Here is a 22,615-nt window from a genome sequence, read left to right on the forward strand (position 1 = left end):
TTTCAGCTAATACCTGAATAAGATGTGAACAATGCAAGGTGCCAGCCAAGAGACAGGCATTAGTCACCCCAAGCCAAGGCCAAGACTAAATTCAGAGAATGAAGGGGAGGTCATGTCTGCTGCTGTACTGTAGGATACAAAAGGATAATGGATGAACACCCTGCACGCATGCACCACCTACTCAATAAATTCTGGCAGGACAACAGTCAGAGATCTGAGAAAAGTACATTTCACGAATGTAATGGGAAGCACATTATATGGTCTTAGGTGTGTTAATGGAAAGATCTGGCAATCCAACTGCTTTGTAGAATAATAATGGACAGCACTGCAAATGGCAAGCACGTGCAGTAAAAGTTTATTAGATATTCATGTAATAGTTGGGTTACGTACATGTAATGCTGTTTATCCATTTTAAGCCAGGCCTATTGGCCACACTTAGGAGACTGCTTTTAAATTTTAAATTCAAGGTTAGCCTGGATGACAATTCAAGACCTTCTTTCAAAAAGATAAAACAAATGAAAGATCAAATTTTAAATGTAGTTCACAAGATATTTCCTATGCTAGTAGAAAAAAAAACATCTGTGTGTTTTATTCAGTGAACATGTTTTATTTTTGTTGAGTCAAACATTTCTCGAAGTATGCTTTTGCAGCACTCTAGAAAATTCCCTAATGTTGATGGTAAAATCCAACTAGCTTTGGGTTAACAAAGTTACCCAAAGTACTTGTCTCTCCTTATATATATAGTAACTCTACTTTTTTTAGTTTTTTAGTTTTTCTTGCAATTTTAAACACTTTCCCCCAGTATTGCTGCTGTGTTCACTATTAAAATGCTTTACATTTTAATTATTTATTACTATTGTATAAGTAGACAGGGATGTATTCCGTCATGCTACCTGTGTGGAGGTCAGAGACAACTTTCTGGATCTCTATCTGCCTTTACGTGGCTTCCAGGCTCTAACTCAGGTCACCAGGTCCATGCAACAAACTTTGCAAACTATGTTCATCTGGAACTACTGGAATACATTAAACCATGTTTTAGAGAATCGTATATACTTTATTAACTGCTTGTTGAAAGTATTATCTTCATCACCAGACCTAATTAACCTCAGTGCTTGGTTATTCCATAGGGAAAGACAATATGGCCTTACTGACAGTTCTGGAAAATGGCCACTTTAAATCCACATATATAAAAAAAAAATCAGTAGGGATTGGGTGGGGGATTGGGGGGCCTGGTGGGGAGGTCAGGGGAGGAGGGGAGGGAGAGGGAGATGGGATTGACATGTGAAACAAGCTTGTTTCTAACTTTAAAAAAATTAGTAGGGTAAGAACCATCTTCCTACTTGTTTTTTTTTCCCAGACAGGGTTTCTTTGTAGCTTTGGAGCCTGTCCTGAAACTTACTCTGCAAACCAGGCTAGCCTCGAACTCAGATATCCACTTGCCTTTGTCTCCCTAGTGCTGGGATTAAAAGGCATGTGTCCACCACCTGTCCCATCTTCTTACTTAACAAGAGAAGAAGCATCTGTTTAGTACCATACAGAGAGGTATGTGAGAACCTGCTAATCACTGAATTGTCACTTATGTGTACATTGACTCCTCCCTCTAAGCTTAACAACACATTTACTTTTATTTGACTTTAAAATTACTTCTTTTGAACTATTGTGATTAATACTTTCATGTTCTGGCAGAATACTTAACCTATCTGTACTGATTTGAAAAAAAAAAAAAGTACAGTGTGCTCCAGTTCGTTATTCAGCTGAGGATAAATACTGTGAGAAATTACCCTAGCCTATTTCTGATAATTATGCCTCTCCTAATTAAACGGTGATTTTACTAGTTGTCCCACCAGTATTTTGCAGGACCAATAAATGGTTAGTTTTCTAAGACAAGTGGATAAATAATGTATTCCTCTATTTATATCCCATTCCCAACTTCTTAATAATTTGTTATTTCCAAACTGAGTTCAAGTTCATCCACTGCATTCATTCTTCATTTGTGAGCAAACAAAACTGAGTATTTCTTATGTGTCAATAAGAGATAGAGGAAGAAGAAAACCACAATGACAGTAAATTATGACACTTCTCAGGGTTCATAATGAAAGCAAAGTATCTTTTATGTTCATTTGTTTGTCAAATCTGTAGGCAAATTTGATCTGAAGGCAAAGAACTTTGAAAGGAATGTGGCTGCACAAGAGGTCTAAAAACCCCAGGCCCTGAACATGAGCCAAAGAAGGACAATAACAATGAAGATGTTAAAGTAGCCTAGGGAAAGTCTATTAACATTCAACCCCACACAAAGAACGATAGACAAGGAAGAGTTCTGAGAAGGCGAGAAAGTCTTCCTCAGGGAAGAGCACACCAAATGATGTCAGACAGACTGGAAAAGTTATACTTATGTACTTAGGAATGTGTGTGTGTGTGTGTGTGTGGTGTGTATACATACATGCATACATACATACATGCATGTATATATGTCTGTAAATAGAGGTCATGAATTTGAAAAAGAGAAAGGAAGTATATAAGAGGGTTTGGAGGGAGAAAAGAGAAGGGGGAAATGATGTATTTCAAAACAAACAAACAAACAAACAAACAAAAACCCTAGGCCCATTCAAATTCACCCTGAGACCTAAGCCCAGATTGAATATACCCACCATATAACTAAAACATGAGATTCAGTTACTGTTAGGATGAATTTTAGTACAGTGCTTGGAGTTGTTATTTAAAATAGTTAGCAACTAGTCACACATGAGCTTGAACTAATCAAATGGGTTCCTAACTAACAACTCCCAGACTGATTCTTACTAGTTACAGGATAGAAATTAAGCATTCTTTTGGATCTCTTCCTTTTATTTTTTATTTATTTTTATATTAAAAAGGAGTCTGTAACTAAAGTATTTCTGGAAGTTGTTATCCTAAGAAATATGTTTGGTTCAGAATACTATATCCCAATGATAAATCATGTCACAAGAGAAATCAAACTTAGAGGTCAGGCCTCTATTCCTATGCTGTCTGTTGTCACTTTTAACAGATGCATTCCCCAGTTTCCCAGAAGTCTCTATAAATGGTATATTCTTACCAGATGCTCCAGCGGCTGCAAAGACCATCCATGAATACATTTGTATTCCATGCATAATGAGAAACAGCTGCTTTAGTTTCAACGGACTTGAATTGTTTACTATTAGGCCTATAGGAAAAGCTTCAACTCTTCCTTAGGAACACATGGGAGCCATAGAAGCCAGACAGTCCCATCCATTTTAACCCAGAGAGTGCTTGGACCTGGAAGCAGTGTGTTTGAATGTGGAAGCAGACAAAGGTTCTTCCTAGTCAGATAAGTAAAATTCTAACTGTGTAGGATAGCCTGTTTCTTTACTCAGCCCAGAGAGCATAATGACTTTTATGCATCTTATTGCTCTCTTTAGCCAGATAAATTATTCACATTGCCCTATGTAATACATTTTAACACTCCAATGAGTCCTTGAGGCCATTCTCTCACAGCCCACAGGCCATGATCAGAAAGATAGCATGAACTCCAGAAAATGAAACTTATCATCTTATCCTTATAGAGAGTCATCACAAAATCAGTGACTAAGGGAACATTTAAAAGGAAAAGTATAATAATAAAAGAAATAAAACTCTTTTCATACTTACACATGTATATTTTATATACATACAAAATATATTTAAACACAAAAGACTACAGTTTCAAATGTACAAAGTAACTGAAATTTTAATTTTTAAATGTCAATTCTACAATGTCCAACTTGTCTTAGGTAAACAGAATCTAATCTAGTTATGTTCTTAGTCTAAAAAGGAACACTCCAGGGAGTCCCTAATCAGGAGAAATTTTAGGTAAGAAATGATTGGAAACATAAACTAACCTTGAAAAAGGCAAACCACTTGTAGTCATTCAACACAATCTCGAAGCCTTGGTTGTAAATGAGGGTGAAATGTCCAGAATTGCCAAATTCATCATAAGCTGTATCCAACTTCTTAAGGTGTACTGTAACCACTGCTTTTTCCTTTGTTGGTTCTAAAGAAAATAAAGTGCATGAAAGTTAAGTGAATACACAGGGGAGCACAGTCACCCCAATAACTTCTACATTTAGATACTTTCCCACCTTGCAGCCTAACTGAGATTCGTAATATGACTCATGAAACAATTGGTCTCTGCACAAGCCTTTAATTGTAAACAGCACTGGGGATACAGAGGCAGGCAGATTTCTCGGAGACTAGCCTGAGCTATGTAATGAGTTCTAGGCAATACAGGGATACATGATGAGACTCTGCCTAGAAGACTTACAAAGTTTCAATTTTGTTCTCTGAGTATAGTGATGGAGGGGTCTGGAAAAGCCTAGGAAGTGAGGTTTCTGAAGTGAGGTGTCAGGTAGCACAGTAGGCAGAGAGACCACTATGTAACCAAACATTTAAAATATTTTTCTAGCTGGGTATGTTAATCTCAGCAGTCCAGATTTAGAGGTAGGTGGATCTCTGGAAGCTCAAAGTCAGTCTTGTCTACACAGCAGTTATGTGCAAACCAGGGCTACATAAAAAGGTGCTGTCTCCAAAAAAGGAAAAGGAAAGAAAAAAGAAAGAAAGGTTAAGAAAAACAAAGAGAAAAAATATTTTCCTGGTAAAGAATGCAGAGGAGGCTGGAGAGATGGCTTAGTAGGTAAGAGTACTGGCTGCTCTTCCAGGAAGGACTCAGGTTCAATTCCCAGCACCCACATGGCAGTTCACAACAGTCTGTAATTCTACTTCCAGGGTACCTGACACCCTTATACAAACATACAGGCAAAACAGCAATGCAAACACACACATACATACACAAAAAAAATTGCCAGGCGGTGGTGGTGCTCTCCACTTTTAATCCCAGTGCTCATCTGGGAGGCCAAAGGCAGGCCTGGTCCACAGCCAGTACTACATAGAGAGACCCTGTCTTGAAAAGCAAATGAATAAATAAATAAATGATAAAGTGTGCCTAGGTGGTGTAACTCAGTGGAAGAATTTTGACCTAGTAAAGAATGGGGAGGACACTATTCAAAATTACAGAAAGTAATGGGGGAACGACAAAAAGTACTGATTAAAGAGGAAAGACTATAAAAGGACCAGCGTTCAAGTCATAAAGATGCGTTGAGCATATTAAGACAGAAAGTAATCTGTTCAAAGAGATGAGGTAACTCTCTCCTCAACACCTGCAAAAATTAACAACGCAGTCTGACTCCTTCCAAAGGCTTCTAATACATAAAACTAATTTGAGTTGATAGGTAGTAATGTTTAATTTTCATAAGATCAGGGGTCAGATCTTTGTGCTCCTTCAATTGTTGAGTTAGAATCAGAGGGAGGTTTATAGGTAGGGACTTCCAGAAAGCAATCAGCTATATCCATCCTCAGAATCCTACACTTTCGTCTCTCCTTCTTTCAGAACAAACACCCTAGATGGAAGACTGCCTGTGATAAGTCATTGCAAAACCTTTCTCCCTTCTGTCTCATCTCAATGCTCAAATTTAGAAAAGAAACAATGGTAGACACAGGCCAGGATTGACCAAAACCTAGTCGCCTGCAATTAATTAAATGAGCCTTTTTTGGGTGTGTGCAGGAAATTAGCAGGTGACAGAGGTCCAGTTTGAAATTATCTGAGAAATGGTCCTGTTCCACAACCTCCCGGTGCGGGGAGGGGGTGAGACACGCGGGGGGGGGCGCCGCCGACACAACCTCATCTACCCCCCTAAAAAACAAACAAAAGAGAACAAACAAACAGCAATAACAACAACAAAACCCTAACAACAACTTGCTGCGTTCTACAGTCTGAGTTCAAAGGATTTTTAAAAACAAGAGCGTGCCAGACTGAAGTGGAAGCTCATGAAAGCACTGCTCCACTCTCTTCTAAGAAATCAAAGCAACTAAAACAATTGGAAAGCAGTGGGACGGACGCTTTCTTGAAAATACAAGCTGTGAGAATATCAAGAAGGTAAGTGTGAAGTTCTCAGCAGCTCAACTTCACCTTGGCGGCCCTAGCTCTGGCTCTGGCTCTGATCCACCAAGGGACCGGTCGCATGTTCTTAAGTCCCCAGTCACCTACAAGCGCCCACGAGGCAGGGACTCAGGGTCAGAAAAGGAGAACTCAGGGATCCCCGGGACGCGGCTTACCCAGCACCGAACAGTTAAGGTCGCTTCGGGGGCGTCTGGGGCCCACCTGGAAGACCCAGGTGCCCAGCAGGTCAGGGTAGGTGCAGTTGGCAGGTGTGTCGGAGCGCACTGTGCAGGCTCCCAGGAACACCAACAACAGGGCGGCGCGTGCCAAGTAGGTCCAGAGACCCATGGCTGATGGCGCCCGGGGAGCAGACGGCAGTGAAAGCGAGAACTGGGGCAGGGCGCGCGATGGGAGTCAGGCGACCCTAGTGGCTCTTGCCTTAAAATACCCAAGAGCCCGGAAACCCTAAACCCGGGGGGCGGGGTTACAGGGCGCTGAGAACCTTATGGGGTGGGGGAGGAGCAGTGCAGCTGCGAGGAAGGGGGAGGAGAGGCGGGGCAGGGTGTGGCTAGGTGAGGCCGGACGAGGTGGGAAGAGCTGGGTGGGGTAGAAGGAAAGGTGGCCTGAGAAAGTTAGAGATAGGGCCGGGTGGGGTTGGGCACCATTAGGAGGGAGGAGGGCCTCTGTCCTTAACCGCCTCTGGCCAGACCCTGAAGCTGAGGAGTCTGGCCAGATTACTGAGTTTTGTAATACCAAGTGATTAAAATAGAACCTAGCACGGGCCAGAAAGGGTTGACCGACAGGCTAACTTCTTCTTCTACCGAGTGTAATTCTCTTCCCCTTGTTTTCCTTCTTTAAACCTTTGGTCCAGTTGCTTGCAATTTTGTCTCCTGTGGAAAAACGTTACTCGTGAACCCCAGCCACTTGAGTTGTTTGAGAACTTCTGTTCTGTTTCCGAACTCTACCTTTCTATCTTCTCGGTTTTGTTTGGTTTCTGGTCTGCCTATTTGACAGATGATTTCACTTGTAGTGCATATTTGCAGGTTGGGTGCATTAGGGTTTTTGTTTTGTTTTGTTTTGTTTTGTTTTGTTTTGTTTTGTTTTTTCCCTATCTAGGATTTTGTTGAATGGAGTGAGGGGGTGGAAATGGTTTTGTGACTCTCAACTGACCAAATTGCTCAAGCCCTTCTGTTTTCAGAATGAAAAGCAAGAGGTGGAGAAAGAGGAAGTAGCTAGTAGTCGTCTGAGCTCCTGTGTCGGGCTGGCTTTGCCCAGCTTGAGCTGATGGTAGAGTGGTCTTTGGAATCTTAGCCCCTCTACCAATCTTCTTGCCTACAATTGTTAGGTAGCAATCTTTAGGGAAGCCCCCTTCTCTACTCGTGAGAGCGGTTCTGAGTTGCCTGGCTGTTGTTGGCTAGGCTCACGTATCTTCTGAGCTAACTTGAAGATACAGTGATATGCCTCTTTGCCCAATTAGGCTTGTTCTTTTTGTTGTTGTTGTTAATCATTTTTTTTCTTTTTAGAACATTCTTTTCTCATTTTACACACCAATCCAGTTCCCACTCCTTCCCTTCCTCCTCTCTTCACCTTTCCCCTACCCTCCCCCCTCCAATCCACAGAGAGGATAAGGCTTACCCTGGGGAGTCAACAAAGTCTGGCACATTTCTTTGAAGCAGGACCAAGGCCCTCCCCATATCTAGGCTGGGCAAGATATCCTCCAAAGAGAATGAACTCAAAAAAGCCAATTCAAGCATAGGAATAAATCCTGGTCCCACTGCCAGTGGCCCCACAGACTGCCCAAGTCACACAACTGTCAGTCACATTGACAGGGCCTAGTTTGCTCCTATGCAGGTTCCCCTGCTGTCAGTCCAGAGTCAGTGAGCTCCCACTAGCTCAGGTCAGCTGTATCTGTGAGTATCCCCAAAATGGTCTTGCCCCCTTTGCTCTTATTATCACTCCTGCCTCTCTTCAACTAGACACCGGGAGTTCTGCCCAGTGGTTAGCTGCAGATCTCTGCATCTGCTTCCATCAGTTGCTACATGAAGGTTCTATGATGACAATTAAGGTAGTCATCAATCTGATTAGAGGGGAAGGCCAGTTCAGGCACCCCCTCCACTAATGTTTAGGGTCTTAGCTGGGGTCATCTTTTTGGATTCCTGGAAATTTTCCAAGTGCCAGGTTTCTTGATAGCCCCATAATGACTCCCTCAATCAAGATATCTCTTTCCTTGTTCTCCTTCTCTGTCCTTCTCCCATCTCAACCATCCCATTCCCTCATGTTCCCCTGCCCCCTGTCCTCTTCCCCTCCCCTTCTCCCCTCTTCCTCCTCTTCTGTCCTCCTGTCTCCCCTCCACTCTCCCAATTTTCTCAGGAGATCTTGTTTATTTCCACTTCCCAGGGAGATCCATGTGTCTCTCTTAAGATTCTCCTTGTTACCTAGCTTCTCTGGGGTCATGGATTATAGACTGGTTCTTCTTTCCTTTACATCTAGTAATTCACTTATAAATGAGTACATACAGTGTTTGTCTTCCTGGGTCTGGGTTACCTCACTCAGGATGTTTTGTTTTTCCCCAGTTCCATCCATTTGCCTGCAAATTTCAAGATGTCATTTTTTTAACCACCGAGTACTACTCCATTGTGTAAATGTATCACATTTTCTTTATATATTATTCAGTTGATGGGCATCTAGGTTGTTTTCAGTTTCTGGCTGTTATGAATAATGCTGCTATGAACACAGTTGAGCTAATGTCTTTGTGGTAGGAGTATGCATCCTTTGGGTATATACCTAAGAGTAGTATTGCTGGGTCTTGAAGTAGATTGATTACCAATTTACTGAGAAACAGCCATATTGATGATTTCTAACTTGACTGTACAAGTTTGCACTCTCACCAGCAATGGAGGAGTATCCCCCTTACTCCAAATCTTCTACAGCATAAGCTATCTCAGCATTTTGATTTGGAGATCAGTCCTCTGTCCTATGTGGGATTGTTGAAGATTTTTTCCCATGCTGTAGGCTGTCTTTTTGTTTTATTGATTGTGATCTTTGTCCTACAGATATTTCTCAGTTTCAGAAGGTCCCATTTATTAATTGTTGCTCTCAGTATCTGTGCTACTGGTGTTATATTTAGGAAGTGGTCTTCTGTGTTCATGCATTCAAGGGTACTTTCAACTTTCTCTTCTGTGACATTCAGTGTGGTTGGATTTATGCTAAGGTCTGTGATCCATTTGGACTTAAGTTTTGTGCATTGCAGTTGATATGAATCTATCTGCAACCTTCTACATGTCAGCATCTAACTATGCCAGCACCATTTGTTGAAGATGCTTTCTTTTTTCCATTTTAGCTTCTTTGTCAAAAATCAGGTTTTCATAGGTGAGTGGATTAATATTAGGGTCTTTGATATGATTCCATTGGTCCACCTGTCTGTTTTCGTGCCAATACCAAGCTGTTTTCTTTATGATAGTTCTATAGTAGAGCTTGGAGTCAGGGATGATGAGGCCTCTGGACTTTCCTTTATTGTACAGGGTTGTTTTGAATCTTCTGGTTTTTGTTTTTCCTTACAAACTTGAGTATTGTTCTGTGGAAGTCTATGAAGAATTGTGCTGGGATTATGATGGGGTTTGCATTGAATCTGTAGATTGCTTGCCACAAGATTTCCCATTTATATTGTGTTGATTCTATCTATCCAAGAGCATGGGAGATCTTTCCATTTTCTGATATACTCTTCAATTTCTTTCTTCAAAGATTTAAAATTCTTGTCATACAGGTTTTTCACTTCTTTGGTTAGCATCACCCCATGTTATTTTATATTATTTGTAGCTATTGTAAAGGGTGATATTTCTCTGGTTTCTTTCTCAGCCTTTTATCATTTGTATACAGGAGGGCTCCTGACTGTTCTAAAAGTTGGTCTTGTATCCTGACACATTACTGATCGTGTTTATCAGCTGTAGGAGTTCCCTGGTAGATTTTTGGGGTCACTTATGTAAACTATCATATCATCTACAAATAGTGAAATTTCCTTTCCAAATTGTAAGCCCTTGATCACTGTTTGTTCTCTTATCATTCTAGCTAGAACTCCAAGCACTATATTGAATAGATACGGAGAGAGTGGATAGCCTTGTCTTGTTACTGACTTTGGAGGAATCACATTGAGTTTCTCTCCATTTAGTTTGGTGTTGACTGTTGACTTGCTGTATATTACCTTTATTATGTTTAAGTATGTTTCTTGTACCTCTGGTGTCTCCAAGACCTTTATCATGAAGGGAGGTTGGATTTTGTCAAAGGCCTTTTCAGGATCTAATGAGATGATCATGTGGTTTTTTTTCCAGTTTGTTTATATGGTGAATTACACTGACAGATTTTCAAATGGTAAGCCATCCCTACATCTCTAGGATGAAACCTACTTGATCGTGGTGGATGATATTTCTGTGTTCTTGGATTCAGTTTGCTAGTATTTTATTGTGTATTTTTACATCGATGTTCATGGGGGATATTGGTCTGTAATTCTCTATTTTGTTGAGTCTTTGTGTGGTTTGAGTATCAAGGTAAATGTAGCCCCATAAAAATAGTTTAGCAATGTTCCTTTTGTTTCTGTTGTGTGGAATAATTTGAGGAATATAGATATTAGCTCTTCTTTGGAGTTGTGGTAGAATTCTGTGCTGAAACCATCTGGCCCAGGCTTGTTTTTTTTTTTGTTTGTTTGTTTTGTTTTGTTTGTTTGTTTTGTTTTTAGAGAGAGTGGTGATACTTTTGATGACTGCTTCTGTTTACTTAGGTCTTATAGGTCTATTTAAATTATTTATCTGGTCTTGATTTAATTTCGGTATGTGGTACCTACCCAGAAAACTGTCCGTTTCTTTAAGAGTTTCCAATTTTGTAGAGTACAGGTTTTCAAAGTATGATCTAATGATTCTCTGGATTTCCTCATTGTCTGTTGTTATGCCCCCTTTCATTTCTGATTTTATTAATTTGCATATTCTTGCTCTACCTTTTGGTTAGTTTGGATAAAGCTTTGTCTATCTTGTTGATTTCTAGAAGAACCCGCTCTCTGTTTCATTGATTCTTTTTATATTGTTCTCTTTGTTACTATCTTATTGATTTCAGCCCTCAATTTGATTACATCCTGTCATCTACTCCTCCTGGGTAATCTGCTTCTTTTTGTTCTATAGATTTCAGGTGTCCCGTTAAGTCATGTGTGGGATTTCTCCATTTGCTTTATGTAGGCACTTAGTGCTATGAACTTTGCTCTTAACACTGTTTTTATAGTGTCTCATAGGTTTAAATACGTTGTGTATTTATTTTCATTGAATTCTAGGAAGTCTTTAATTTCTTTCTTTATTTTTTTCATTGAGCCAGAGGTAATTCAATTGAGCATTGTTCAATTTCCACAAGTTTGTAGGATTTCTGCAATTAGTCCTGTTGTTGAATTCTAACTTTAAACAATGGTGATCAGATAAGATACAGGGGGTTATTCCAGCTCAAAGACACAGAAAATATTCAACAAAATCATAGAAGAAAGCTTTCCCAACCTAAAGAAGGATATGCCTATGAAGGTACAAGAAGCTATAGACTGAACCAAAACAAAAATAATCCCCTAGTCATATAATAATCAAAATGCTAAGCATATAGAATAAAGAAATAATATTAAGAGCAGCAAAGGAAAAAGGTCGAGTAGCAAATTAAAGACAGACCTATCAGAATCACACCCAACTCTCAACGTAAACTCTGGAAGCCTGAAGGTCCTGGACATATGTGCTACAGACACTAAGAGATCATGGAGGCCAGCACAGACTGCTATACCCAGCAAAGCTTTCAGTCACCATACATGCAGAAAACAAGGTATTCCATGGCAAAACCATATTTAACCAATACCTATCCAAAAATTCAGCCTTTCAGAAAGCACTAGAAGGAAATATCCAAGCCAAGGAAGTTAGCTGAATCCATGAAACACAGGCAACAGATAACTTCACACCAGCAAATCCCAAAGATGAGAAACACACAAATACTACCACCAAAAGATAACAGGAATTAACAATCACTGGTCATTAATATCTCTTAATATCAATGAACTCAATTCACCTATAAAAAGACACAGGATAATAGAATGGACACAAAAACAAGATCCATCTTCAGGGGCATACAAGAAACACACCTCAACCACAAAGACAGGCATTACCTGAGAGTAAAGGGCTGGGGAAAGACCCTCCAATCAAATAGACCTAAGAAACAAGCAGGAGTAGCTATTCTAATATCTAACAAAATGAACTTCAAATTAATATCCCCCAAAAGAGATGAAGAAAGACACTTCATACTCATCATGGGAAAAATTCATCAAGATGGAGTTGCAATTCTGAACATCTATGTCCCAAATACAAGGGCACCCACATTTGTAAAAGAAACATTAAATCTTAACTCACCACGCCCCACACACTAATAGTAGGAGACTTCAACACCCCACTCTCACCAATGGACATCTACCAGACAGAAACTTAAAAGAGAAATAAGAGAACTAACAGATGTCATGACTCAAATGAACTTAACATGCATTTTGCCCAAACACAAAGGAATATGCTTTCTTTTCAGCGCCTCACAGAACCTTTCTAAAACTGACCACTTATTCGGTAACAAAACAATCCTCAACAGATGCAAAAATGGTTTCTTCTTTTTTTACCCCAATTCACAGGTCACAGATATATTCTTGCAGACTTTCTCCAATGAATGCAAGCAGTATGAGGAAGCAAAGTAGTTGAAGAACAAACCACTTCTGTCTCTAGAATCTACCTTAAAAACACCATGCATCTGAGTCTGAAGGCATACTTTGGTAGGGTTCATTCTTGGGAACTGAGGAGTGAAATTAAGCTACAGGGCCTTTATAGTAAGCTAGCCTTTTTAAAGGCACCATTACATACTAATATCACCTTCCTAAACTTCTGCAAAGTTTGCCATTGTTAAAACACTAGAATTTTTTACTAAATAATCCATATGTTGCAGCTAAACAATGATTCTGGGGATTTTTTGATGGGAATGATCAAAGTAGAACATTTGATTTTGAAAGAAATTTCCAGCAGCCTTTCTGCAATTGATGATAAATAGAGATTGTTGGGCTTTTGGATTAATGAATTCATCCTGATATTATGAAATAGAGATTTAGAGAGTTAAATCACTTGCTAGTCAGTAAGAATTAGCAAGAAATGGGTGCGTGTTGCATGCCCCAAAGTGCAGTGTATGTTGAATGACATGAGATAAAATGGGTTTGAAAGCAAAGCACCCTTTGTCCCTGGGCTTCCACAATCTTGGGAAGGTTTTCAGAGGTAGCACTGTCTAGCATGGTTCTGAAAATGTAGTTCCATGGCCAGCAAATATCAGCATCTCCTTGAAATTTACTATAAACGCCAGTCCCTGTGTCCTACCTTATTGTTCCAAATGGACAATGTTGAGATAAGTTCTAACAATGTATAATAAGCAGTCTTTTAGAGGATATGAGCTCAGTTTGACGTAGGGCACCTCTTAGGGACTTGCTGAGACTCAAGCTTGAAGTCTGGCTGTGACATAGCTGTTGTAGATCCGTTATTGCCTTTTAGCTTTTAAAAAAATCTATAATATGTACATAGCTACATCCTCTATCTCTACCGCATCTGGTTTTGCAATGACTAAGTGAATCACTAGCAAATATCTTCAGATATCAGACATTTATCATTATATATATATGATATATATGTATATATATGAAACCATTTTTCTTCTCTCTTTTTTTTACATTTATGTATTCATTTTGTGTAAGGAGAAGGTACACAGAAATTGGAGTAGGTTCCATTCTTCCACCACATGTGTCCCAAGGCTCAAACTTATATACTCAGGCTCCTGGCAAACACTTTTACCCAGTGAGCCATCTCATCAATTTTACCACTGTATACATTTTTGTTAGACAACTTTTGCCCTGTTTGTTAGACTCAAAATCCTGTGTCCTAAATAATTCCCGTCACATAATTAGTTCTCCACTTACTTACAAAAAAGAATGAATAACATAATGATATTTGGCATTGTGATTCCATATTCTCTGCCTTGTGAATAAATTTGAAAATGAAAAGCACTGTACAGGAATTCACATCAAAATAAAACGCCTTGAAGGCAGAGGGAACATTGGACCTATCAACTCTGTGTATGGGTTTGGTATTATAAACGTCTGGCACTGGTGATGATAATAACTTTTTATTTAGTTTGTTACATATTATCAAGACAATATATTTAATAAATAATAATAAAGCAATAAACATATGCCATCCTATTTAATAGGTATGGCATAATTCTCTAAGGTAGCTATTATGTATTTCAAACTTATTCTTAGTAAGGACTTACTTGAGACTAATATCTATACAATAAAATGTGACAAAGGAATATGTATAGACAGAACCAAGAAAATGTAGGTGAAGAAAGAAGGACAGAGAATTTGGGCAAAGAATCCTCAGAAAGAGATCTGAGGTAATCATAGCTAGCCCAGTAAGGAGTTTGGGTACCAAAATGGCCCACAGAGAAGTGTTTCAAGAGCAGAAATGTCTGACCCTTGGGATGGGAGCTGTACTGTCAGTGACTGGCCTGGTTAGGATGCTGAGGTGGATCCTGAAATCTGGCTGTAGATACTACATAGCAGGAGCTTTTGAAAGGAAAAGAGCTTAGTGTGGCCTGTGGGGTGGCTACAGTTGGTGGGGAGACTTTTGTTCCAAATTACCTTCAGTGGGAAAAGACGGATAGCAGTTTATTGGGAGCCTTGTAATATCCTGCCTTGGTTACTACTTTATTTCTCTACTATGTGCTAGGCAGCGGCCAAAACTCTCCTCATCCTGCTGCATTCCTGTGGTTCATTCTAATGACACAGTTGGCTTTTCTACTAGACTTCATGCTTTTCCACCGTATGAGTGTATCAATTCTGTACATCAAGCTGTATCACAGAGCTCAGCCAATGTCTCCCTGCTGATTTCCTCAACAACATGGATAAAAGAAAGGAAGGCAGGAAGTGAAGGCAGAAGGAACAGTTACCTGATTCGAACCTATTATTACTCAAAGCTATCTTTGTAATGCTGCCTGGTTGGTTCATTGCACTGTGGATTATTTCTCAATCTCTTCTCACAGTTGTGAGTGCCTTTGCTTGCCTTTTTTGTGATTAGAGCTCATTATGTACCCTTCCGTTGCCTGGAACTCAAACTCACTATGTAAACCAGGCTAGCCTTCTATTCATAGAGATACACCTGCCTCTGCTTCCCAAGTTCTGGGAACAAACGAGTGCCACCATGCTCAGCTTCATGAAAGTTATAAGGACCCCAAGATAAAGCTTATTCTACTATGCCTGAAAAGTGTTTTTAAAAGAAGAAAACTATTTAACGATAATGGCAAAAACATGAGATAGAACTGGACATGTAGGGCAGGGACACCCCTAAGCAGCAACTTCTAGAATGTGCTTGCTGGAGGCCAGAAAAGAGTTCTAGTTTCTGTGTCTTTATTATCTCCAAGATGAGCGCTGCTGCCTAGAGGCTGCACTTAACTATGCAACTACGTGACTACTGGATGAAACCTAGAAAGGGCACCTGAACACCTGCTTGGGCCAACTGGACTGGCCTGCTCATCCCCTTCCCCATGCCTCACCCCAGTTTCTGTCATAAGTCTTTGAAAAGCCCCCAAACTTGTAGCTCAGTGGTACTCTATTTCCTGGGGACCACACACTTTGCCATCTCCCTCTTAAGCCCCCGCATATGAATCTGTAATCAATTTCTCTCTCAACCCCATCATCTGTGGTTCATGAATTTCATCCTTCAAATTATCAAGACAAGAAAGAACCTGAAAGCTACTGTAGGGCTCAGGGAAGATTTTGTGGCCTTGGAATTTCCAGAAACCTGCTCCCACCTGCCCCCTTGATCCCCTAATGGTAAGATTCTCTCAAAAGCTGAGGAAAGCTGTGTAGTTTTCAAAGCCATTGTACTATCTTCCTATAAATAACAAAATACAATGAAAATGACAGGTGACTTACTCTTTTTCAAAACCAGCCGTGTGTCTCTTCACAGAAGAGATACACCCCAAGACACATGCCATTTAGTGAGGCTGGCAAACATCACAGAGTATACTCATAAAAACCCAGATCATAGCTGGGCATTAGTGGCGCATGCCTTTAATCCCAGCACTCGTGAGGCAGAGGCAGGTGGATCTCTGTGAGTTCGAGGACAGCCTGGTCTACAGAGCGAGTTCCAGGACAGGCTCCAAAGCAACACAGAGAAAACTTGTCTCGAAAAACAAACAAACAAATAAAAACCCAGATCGTTTAGGCCAGTGACTCTGAATGGTCTTTTTCTATCCAGAAGAGACCAGTGACTCTGAATGGTCTTTTTCTATCCGGAAGAGACATGGTAAAAACACATGATTAGTATACTATGTTGCAGCAGTTCTTGATTTCTAGTAATTAGAAGTTTTGTCCTCTAAAATAAGGATTGAACATGGAATGCAGCATGTTGACCACAGTCTTACAGATCTAGAGTGACAGCCTTGAGAGACAGAGACTAAAGGATCATGAGATCATAGCCATCTTGGGCTACAAATCAGACTTCATCTTAGAAAGCAGAAAAGATAGACACTCACTGTCTCTACTAAATAGCATGTGTTGTATGGCTCATAATCCAGGTTTTTTGAGTGGCTGGCAGCAGTGTTTATTTCTTGTATACCCCCTAAAATACATGAATAATGTACTCTAATAACATCTTAGCTAGGATATTTTCTACCTGCCATCCTGTCAGGGACAGCTGTCTCAAAAATGTGTGGTCTTACTCACAAGACAGCAGGGGTGAATAAGTAGAGAGTGATTATATGGCCACAGCATGGGTCTGTGAATGGAAGAAGGCTGAAAGCATGCTCCCCGTTAGCCGTGGGTCTCGGTTTTCATTTTTAACATCAAGTATGGGAGTGCTCTAGTTTTATTCAGATAATGAATAAAAAATAGAACTTCCTAGAATTTGATGCAATCTCAAGTTTATGACATTAGAAAGAATTATTCTTCATAGCTTGCTGGCATCTTTCTGTCAACCCAAAGGTAATCTCCCAGATTTTTCTACTTCTATGGATAGATAAAGAGACAGTTTAGAAAGGTAAGTTATTTTTCTGTGGGCTCCCTGATAGCAACTGTAAATCTAAGAACCAAGAGAAGACATAAGGTTTTAAATTAGAATGTTAGAATGCAGCTAAGAAAGCGAGACTTCTCTGATGATGAATGCAATCACATACAAAAGGGAGAGAAACAGGTTTTGCAAGTGAACTGTCCAGACTGGAAGCAGATGAGCTGTGAATTGCCCAGCTAATCTCTACTCTGTGATTCCATTCCCACTTCACTAGCTACTTGCATTGCATCAGCCCAGGCTTCTGGAGTAACAATTTAGAGAAACATTTATTCCACCCAAAGTAAAATTTTCCCTTGAGCCACAGAATAGGAATAGCCCACTTGAGCAAACTTGATAACCTTAATGTCTATACCCTCTTTGGCTTAGCATCTACCAATGTTCCTTGTTCAATGTACCATCATCACTTCTTTTTTTTTTTTAACCCATCATCACTTCTTGCTGCTACCCATGGTAACTATTTTCTATTTTCACATTTTTTTTTGGCCTGATGCATAAGACAGGATCTAAGTGAATCTCTTGATGTTCCAGTCTCCTATCTCTCCCTGCCCCTTCTTCATCTGGTCATCAGTGTGTTCCAGGAATCCTTACCATTGTGCTTTTATTTCTTCCTTTATCAAGTTAACACCTGTTTAACACACCTCACTCTGTCAGATTTTTACCACTTTGGCCAAAATCCTATGAGCCCTGTGTACCTGGTCTCACATACTCTTTCTTTACTCCTCTGATAGCTAACTGTCCTAGCAATATTTGATCGTCACGCTGTCCAGATTCCTTTCCTCATTATTACCTTTGAGTCTTCCTCACCTCTCTGCTTGAAATAGTTCAGCATTTTCTTAATGACCACTCATTTGCACCCCTAGGGAAATTCTTTCTTGTAAACACTTTACCTCCTCAGAGGCTCCTCCCAAAAGGCAGTACTTAAAAGAGTACTGCGGGCCAACTTTCTTACTTCTGTTTATTTGTAAATAGTTCTTAAAGCCATGTTTAATTAATCTTTCTGCTCTCCTGGAATAGACACACTTAGCTAACTGAGGCTTGGGTGCCTCATCAATAAGAAATTTTCTCTAAGTGTTATTAAATGTTGACTTAAAATATCCCACTTCACTCTCCAGCCTAAAGAATCAGGTTTACCAGGAGCAGATTTTCCCTGGATGAGCACTTGCATTAATGGGTGCTGAGTTTCTTACACTGTACTGTTCACTTCAGACACATTCATCCAGCATCCAGCATAAGAGAGAAGTTGTAAAAGTTGACCTCAAAATACTTAACAAATACTTGACCTGTGAGAAACAACTTAAAAACACATATTAGGCAACAGGAAGGTTAAACTATGTGTCATCATTTTATTTTCAAAGCTTTGACTTCCTTTTCTGTTATAGGCTATGCCAGGAGGAAAAGATAAATTCAACAAAGGGAGTTATGAAGCAACAAAACTGCTTCTTGCCAAGAAGAGATCAGAACCAAGGCAGCAGATCATCTAAGGTGCTAGGAGTGAAGGTCAAGACTATCATTTTCTCCAGGTTGAGAAAGTTCTTTGCTTTTCAGAATCAGATACCTTCCTTAATTAACAACAGGGTGAACTTAAACATTTAATGTGCATAATAATTGATATGGCGGAGAGATTTATGTGTCCCTCCTCCACATCTTTAAAGTGAATGGGTAGTAGATCACAGACAGACAGACAGACAGAGATAGAACTTTAGTGCTTACATTAAAGATTATGAAATCTGACAAAAGGACTAGGGAGGTGGCTTAGTCAGCAAAATGCTTGCCATGTTAGCATGAATTCCTGAGTTCTGTCTCACGCCTCTCCCCACACAGAAAGCCAGGAGTAGTGGTTCCTGCTGTTACAATATCACAGGATAGGCACAGACATGAAGGTCCCAGGGGTGCATTGGCCAGTCGGCCTAGCCAAATGGGTGAGTTTTATGTTCAGTGAGAGACCCTGAGGTTTTGAATAAACAGTCATGTGAAATATTTAGAGTAACTCTGCCATAGATTATATACTGGAAGCAATAGTCTTTTGATAATAAACACACACACACAAATATTTTGGGTTATGCCCATTAAACGGTAACATGCTCAACACACTTCTCCTCAATCAGTTTCCCCTTGCTCCCTCCTCTACTTCCAGTCCCTCTGCCCCATTATTTTTACTTCAAACAATTGAATTAACTTGTAGAATACAGCTGCACAGTGCTAAATATCTATAATAAATCAATTTAACAAGTTCCTTATCAATGGACATTTGGGTATTTTAGCGTTATCATTCTTCACCACTGCAAACATTGTCATAATAATTCTTGAATATGTATATGCCTTAAAATACTTTTATTTCTTTTAAAAAATAACAATTCTTAAAAAGTACTTTTTTTTTATTTCTTTATGTGTGATGTGGGGGTCAGGTGACAACTTGCAGGAGTCTCATCTCTCCTACCACATGGTTTACAGGAAGTAACCTCAGAACTTCGGGCTTTATATGCTGAGTCATCCTGTCAGCCCAAGGAACAGAACAACATGGATCCCAGCAAGAATTGTTGCCAGTGGGGTCAGAAGCTTCCAGTATCCTCACCAGACTCCCTGGTGAAAAACTCCTTTCTCTTGGTTGTTGGAAATGTAAACATTTCAGATTTTTTAAAATTCTTTGAATGATTTCAGGTAAGTGCTTATTTAATTTTAGCCTTGCATCATTTGTAGTGTGATATTGGAGTTCACTTAGACTATGACTAGCAAGTGCTTCTGGCACTCTTTAAAAATCCTCATCGTCCTTCTAAATGTAATTTCCAAATTTAAATACATCAAATTCCTTAGTTCACGGGAAATATTTAACTTTGTTTTGTTTTAAGGTTCAAATGAAAGGTAAATTCGTCAATATTTTCATAATTCTTTCCAGACATTTCCATCTTTGTGAATTCTAAGATCTCTCTACTTTTATTTTTTTCCAAAATAGTCAATGTGCTCAAAATTTCACATTTTTTGCCAAACTCTACTTCTCTGTTTTTTTACTAAGTGAAACATTCAGTATAACTAATTTTTAAATATTTTAGAAAAAATTCTTGGATACGTCTACCTCCAATTAAGTTTCTGGTTTTTAATTAAGGCTACCTTTCATTCATAGTGATTTTTTTCTTCTTACCATATCTAGCTTGTTTTAGTGTTATTTTTTCTTATTCATAAGACCTCTTAGTAATAAGGACATAGTAGTTTCTGCATTTAAAAAAAACACATCCATTAGTTAAAATGTGAGGTGCTAGTTTTTGTAATTTTAAAAATATATTGCATCTGTTCGGTTACCAACTTCTTTTATATGTTATTTAAGAAACTCTGTTTCTTATTTTATGGAGTTATTTTTAGTGCAACATCTTGTTATTAAACAAGACTGTTTTGGAATATGGCCTACACAGTATCATTTTAAATTTTGGAAATACTTTCTTTGTGGTCAAGTTGATTTATCAGTTTATAAGATCATATTTATAAAAATGTTACAATATTTTCTGTTCAAAATAATGCACTACAGTCACTATGTTGTCTTCCTGCTACTTTTGTTTGTTTGTTTGTTCTTTGGTCAATACAGTGTTAGAATCTGATTGAAATATTTCAGTGTAATTTCAAATCAACTGTAGAGTTTATTATTTTTAATATATTTAGTTGCTACATAAATTGCTTTATTTTATTTTTTAGTTGAAGACGGCTTTTAATATGTTGACCAAGAAAAAATTACTGCAACATTGTAAAAATTAAGAGGAAAAACTGATGGGCAGTATAAATCAGTCATGGATGTCCTTTTTCCTCTATCTGTACTCATATATATTTCATGTTTTTAGAAACATGGCATTTGCTTATTCAGAAGTGTTCTAAAATAGTTATCTTCCCTGGGATGTCTCCCTAAGCTTTATTCTGGCAAATGTTTGTTAGTTTGCCAGTCCTACATATTGTCTTTGACAATGACTACATGAGATTAAATTGAGAGAGTTTACACAGAACACAAGCTTTTATTATTAGATGTTTTAATTTTATAATTTTCACTATTTACTTTCCATTTTTTATTTCTGTGATTTTAGTAGAAGACCTTTGTGACAGGACAAGACAGTATAGAGATTTCTCCATCTTATATTTTGGCTGAGGTCATTCCCTATTTAATTAGAATCTGATCTCCTTAGTAGAGAATCCCACAGAAAACTACCCAGCTCTATTCTAGGACACAAAGATCAGGATGTCCTAGCTAATTTATCTCTGCTTTTGTTAAAACTATGTGTTTATGCAGAACCCCCTCCGACTATTCCTTCAAACTACTCTCTTCAGCAAAGCACTACTGTACCTGCTGAGCCAGATGCCAGGACATAGTTTCTGCCTTTAAAATCTCATGTTCTTGACCTTCCAGACCACACCTAGATCACTGGACACTTGGGTGTGGTCACAGGCTGATTGAATAAAGACTTTCAATTAACTGTACATCTGTGATGAGTTCCCACAACATTTCTGACCCATACAGGGGACACAGTACTTACAAGTGTGTTAACCATGAGATAAGAACTGAGAAATTGAATTAAATATGAGAGCAGTGGGGAAGGAGAGATAGCTCAGTGGTTAAGAGCACTTGCTACACCAGCGTGAGGTACTCACAATCTCCTTTAACTCCAGTTCCAGGGAATCTGACACTGTCTTCTAGCATAGCTATTGCTCACTGCCTTTATCTAAATTTACAGTGGGAGAACAAAAGCTGAAACAGAAAGACCCAGAATATGTATAGCTTGGAGAGAAAAAGAGTATAAACTCAATGATAGTTGCAAACAGGACATTTAAAGTTTGTGAGGACAGAATGGCTTAATTCAGTTAAAGAGATGCTATGCAGTTTGCTGTTGGACAATAGAGCTGATTTTATTTATTTATTTATTTATTTATTTATTTATTTATTTGGTTTTTCAAGATAGGGTTTCTCTCTATTGTTTTGGAGGCTGTCCTGGAACTCACTCTGTAGACCAGCGTGGCCTCGAACTCATGGAGATCCTCCTGCCTCTGCCTCCCAAGTGCTGGGATTAATTGAGCTGATCTTTGACCCTTTGCACTGAGACCTACAGAATTTAAAATGGAAAATTTATTTGAAAACATTCACATAAAAAAAAGACTGCCTTTGCAGTGGTAGTCTTCTTGAACTCATGAACTTCCTGCCTTTGGAATATCTTACTGGCACAATTGGCAGGAGTGTACTTATGGAAATCAATTGCCTACAGCAATGTTTTTTATCAGTTCAACCATACAGGAAGGCTGCTGCATCTGTGAATGAAGAGGCCCCCCATCAACACTTCAAGCTGACAGCAGTATTTCAGGTGGTTTCCATTCAGTGCTGCTCTGTATGTATGCATGTAACAGTTTATGTAAGTATGTATGCATGTATGTATGGGGTCATGGAGGCCTCCTTGGGCACTATACATGCAAAAAGTGCATTAACATGCATGTGGGGAAAATACTCATGTGTATAAAATAAGATAATAATTTA

The 22,615-nt window shown here is 39.1% G+C and overlaps 1 protein-coding gene across 2 annotated transcripts in view; it reads right to left on the reverse strand.

The window, feature by feature from the left end:
- Ctsc (cathepsin C) overlaps positions 1-6,408 on the reverse strand; it is a 31,564-nt gene extending 25,156 nt beyond the window's left edge. Inside the window, exons 1-2 of one of the 2 annotated variants that reach the window (XM_005085370.4) lie at positions 6,145-6,402; positions 3,876-4,027 (exon numbers count right to left, since the gene is read on the reverse strand). In XM_005085370.4, the coding sequence (XP_005085427.1) occupies positions 3,876-4,027; positions 6,145-6,316 (324 nt within the window). In that variant the 5' untranslated portion in view covers positions 6,317-6,402. Of the gene's footprint in view, positions 1-3,875; positions 4,028-6,144 lie in introns of both variants that reach the window. The other variant, XM_013124690.3, reaches the window with a different exon arrangement.
- Between the last annotated feature and the right edge of the window lie 16,207 nt (positions 6,409-22,615).

This window comes from Mesocricetus auratus, unplaced genomic scaffold, assembly GCF_017639785.1.
Source record: "Mesocricetus auratus isolate SY011 unplaced genomic scaffold, BCM_Maur_2.0 Super-Scaffold_4256, whole genome shotgun sequence".
Classification (NCBI taxonomy): domain Eukaryota; kingdom Metazoa; phylum Chordata; class Mammalia; order Rodentia; family Cricetidae; genus Mesocricetus; species Mesocricetus auratus.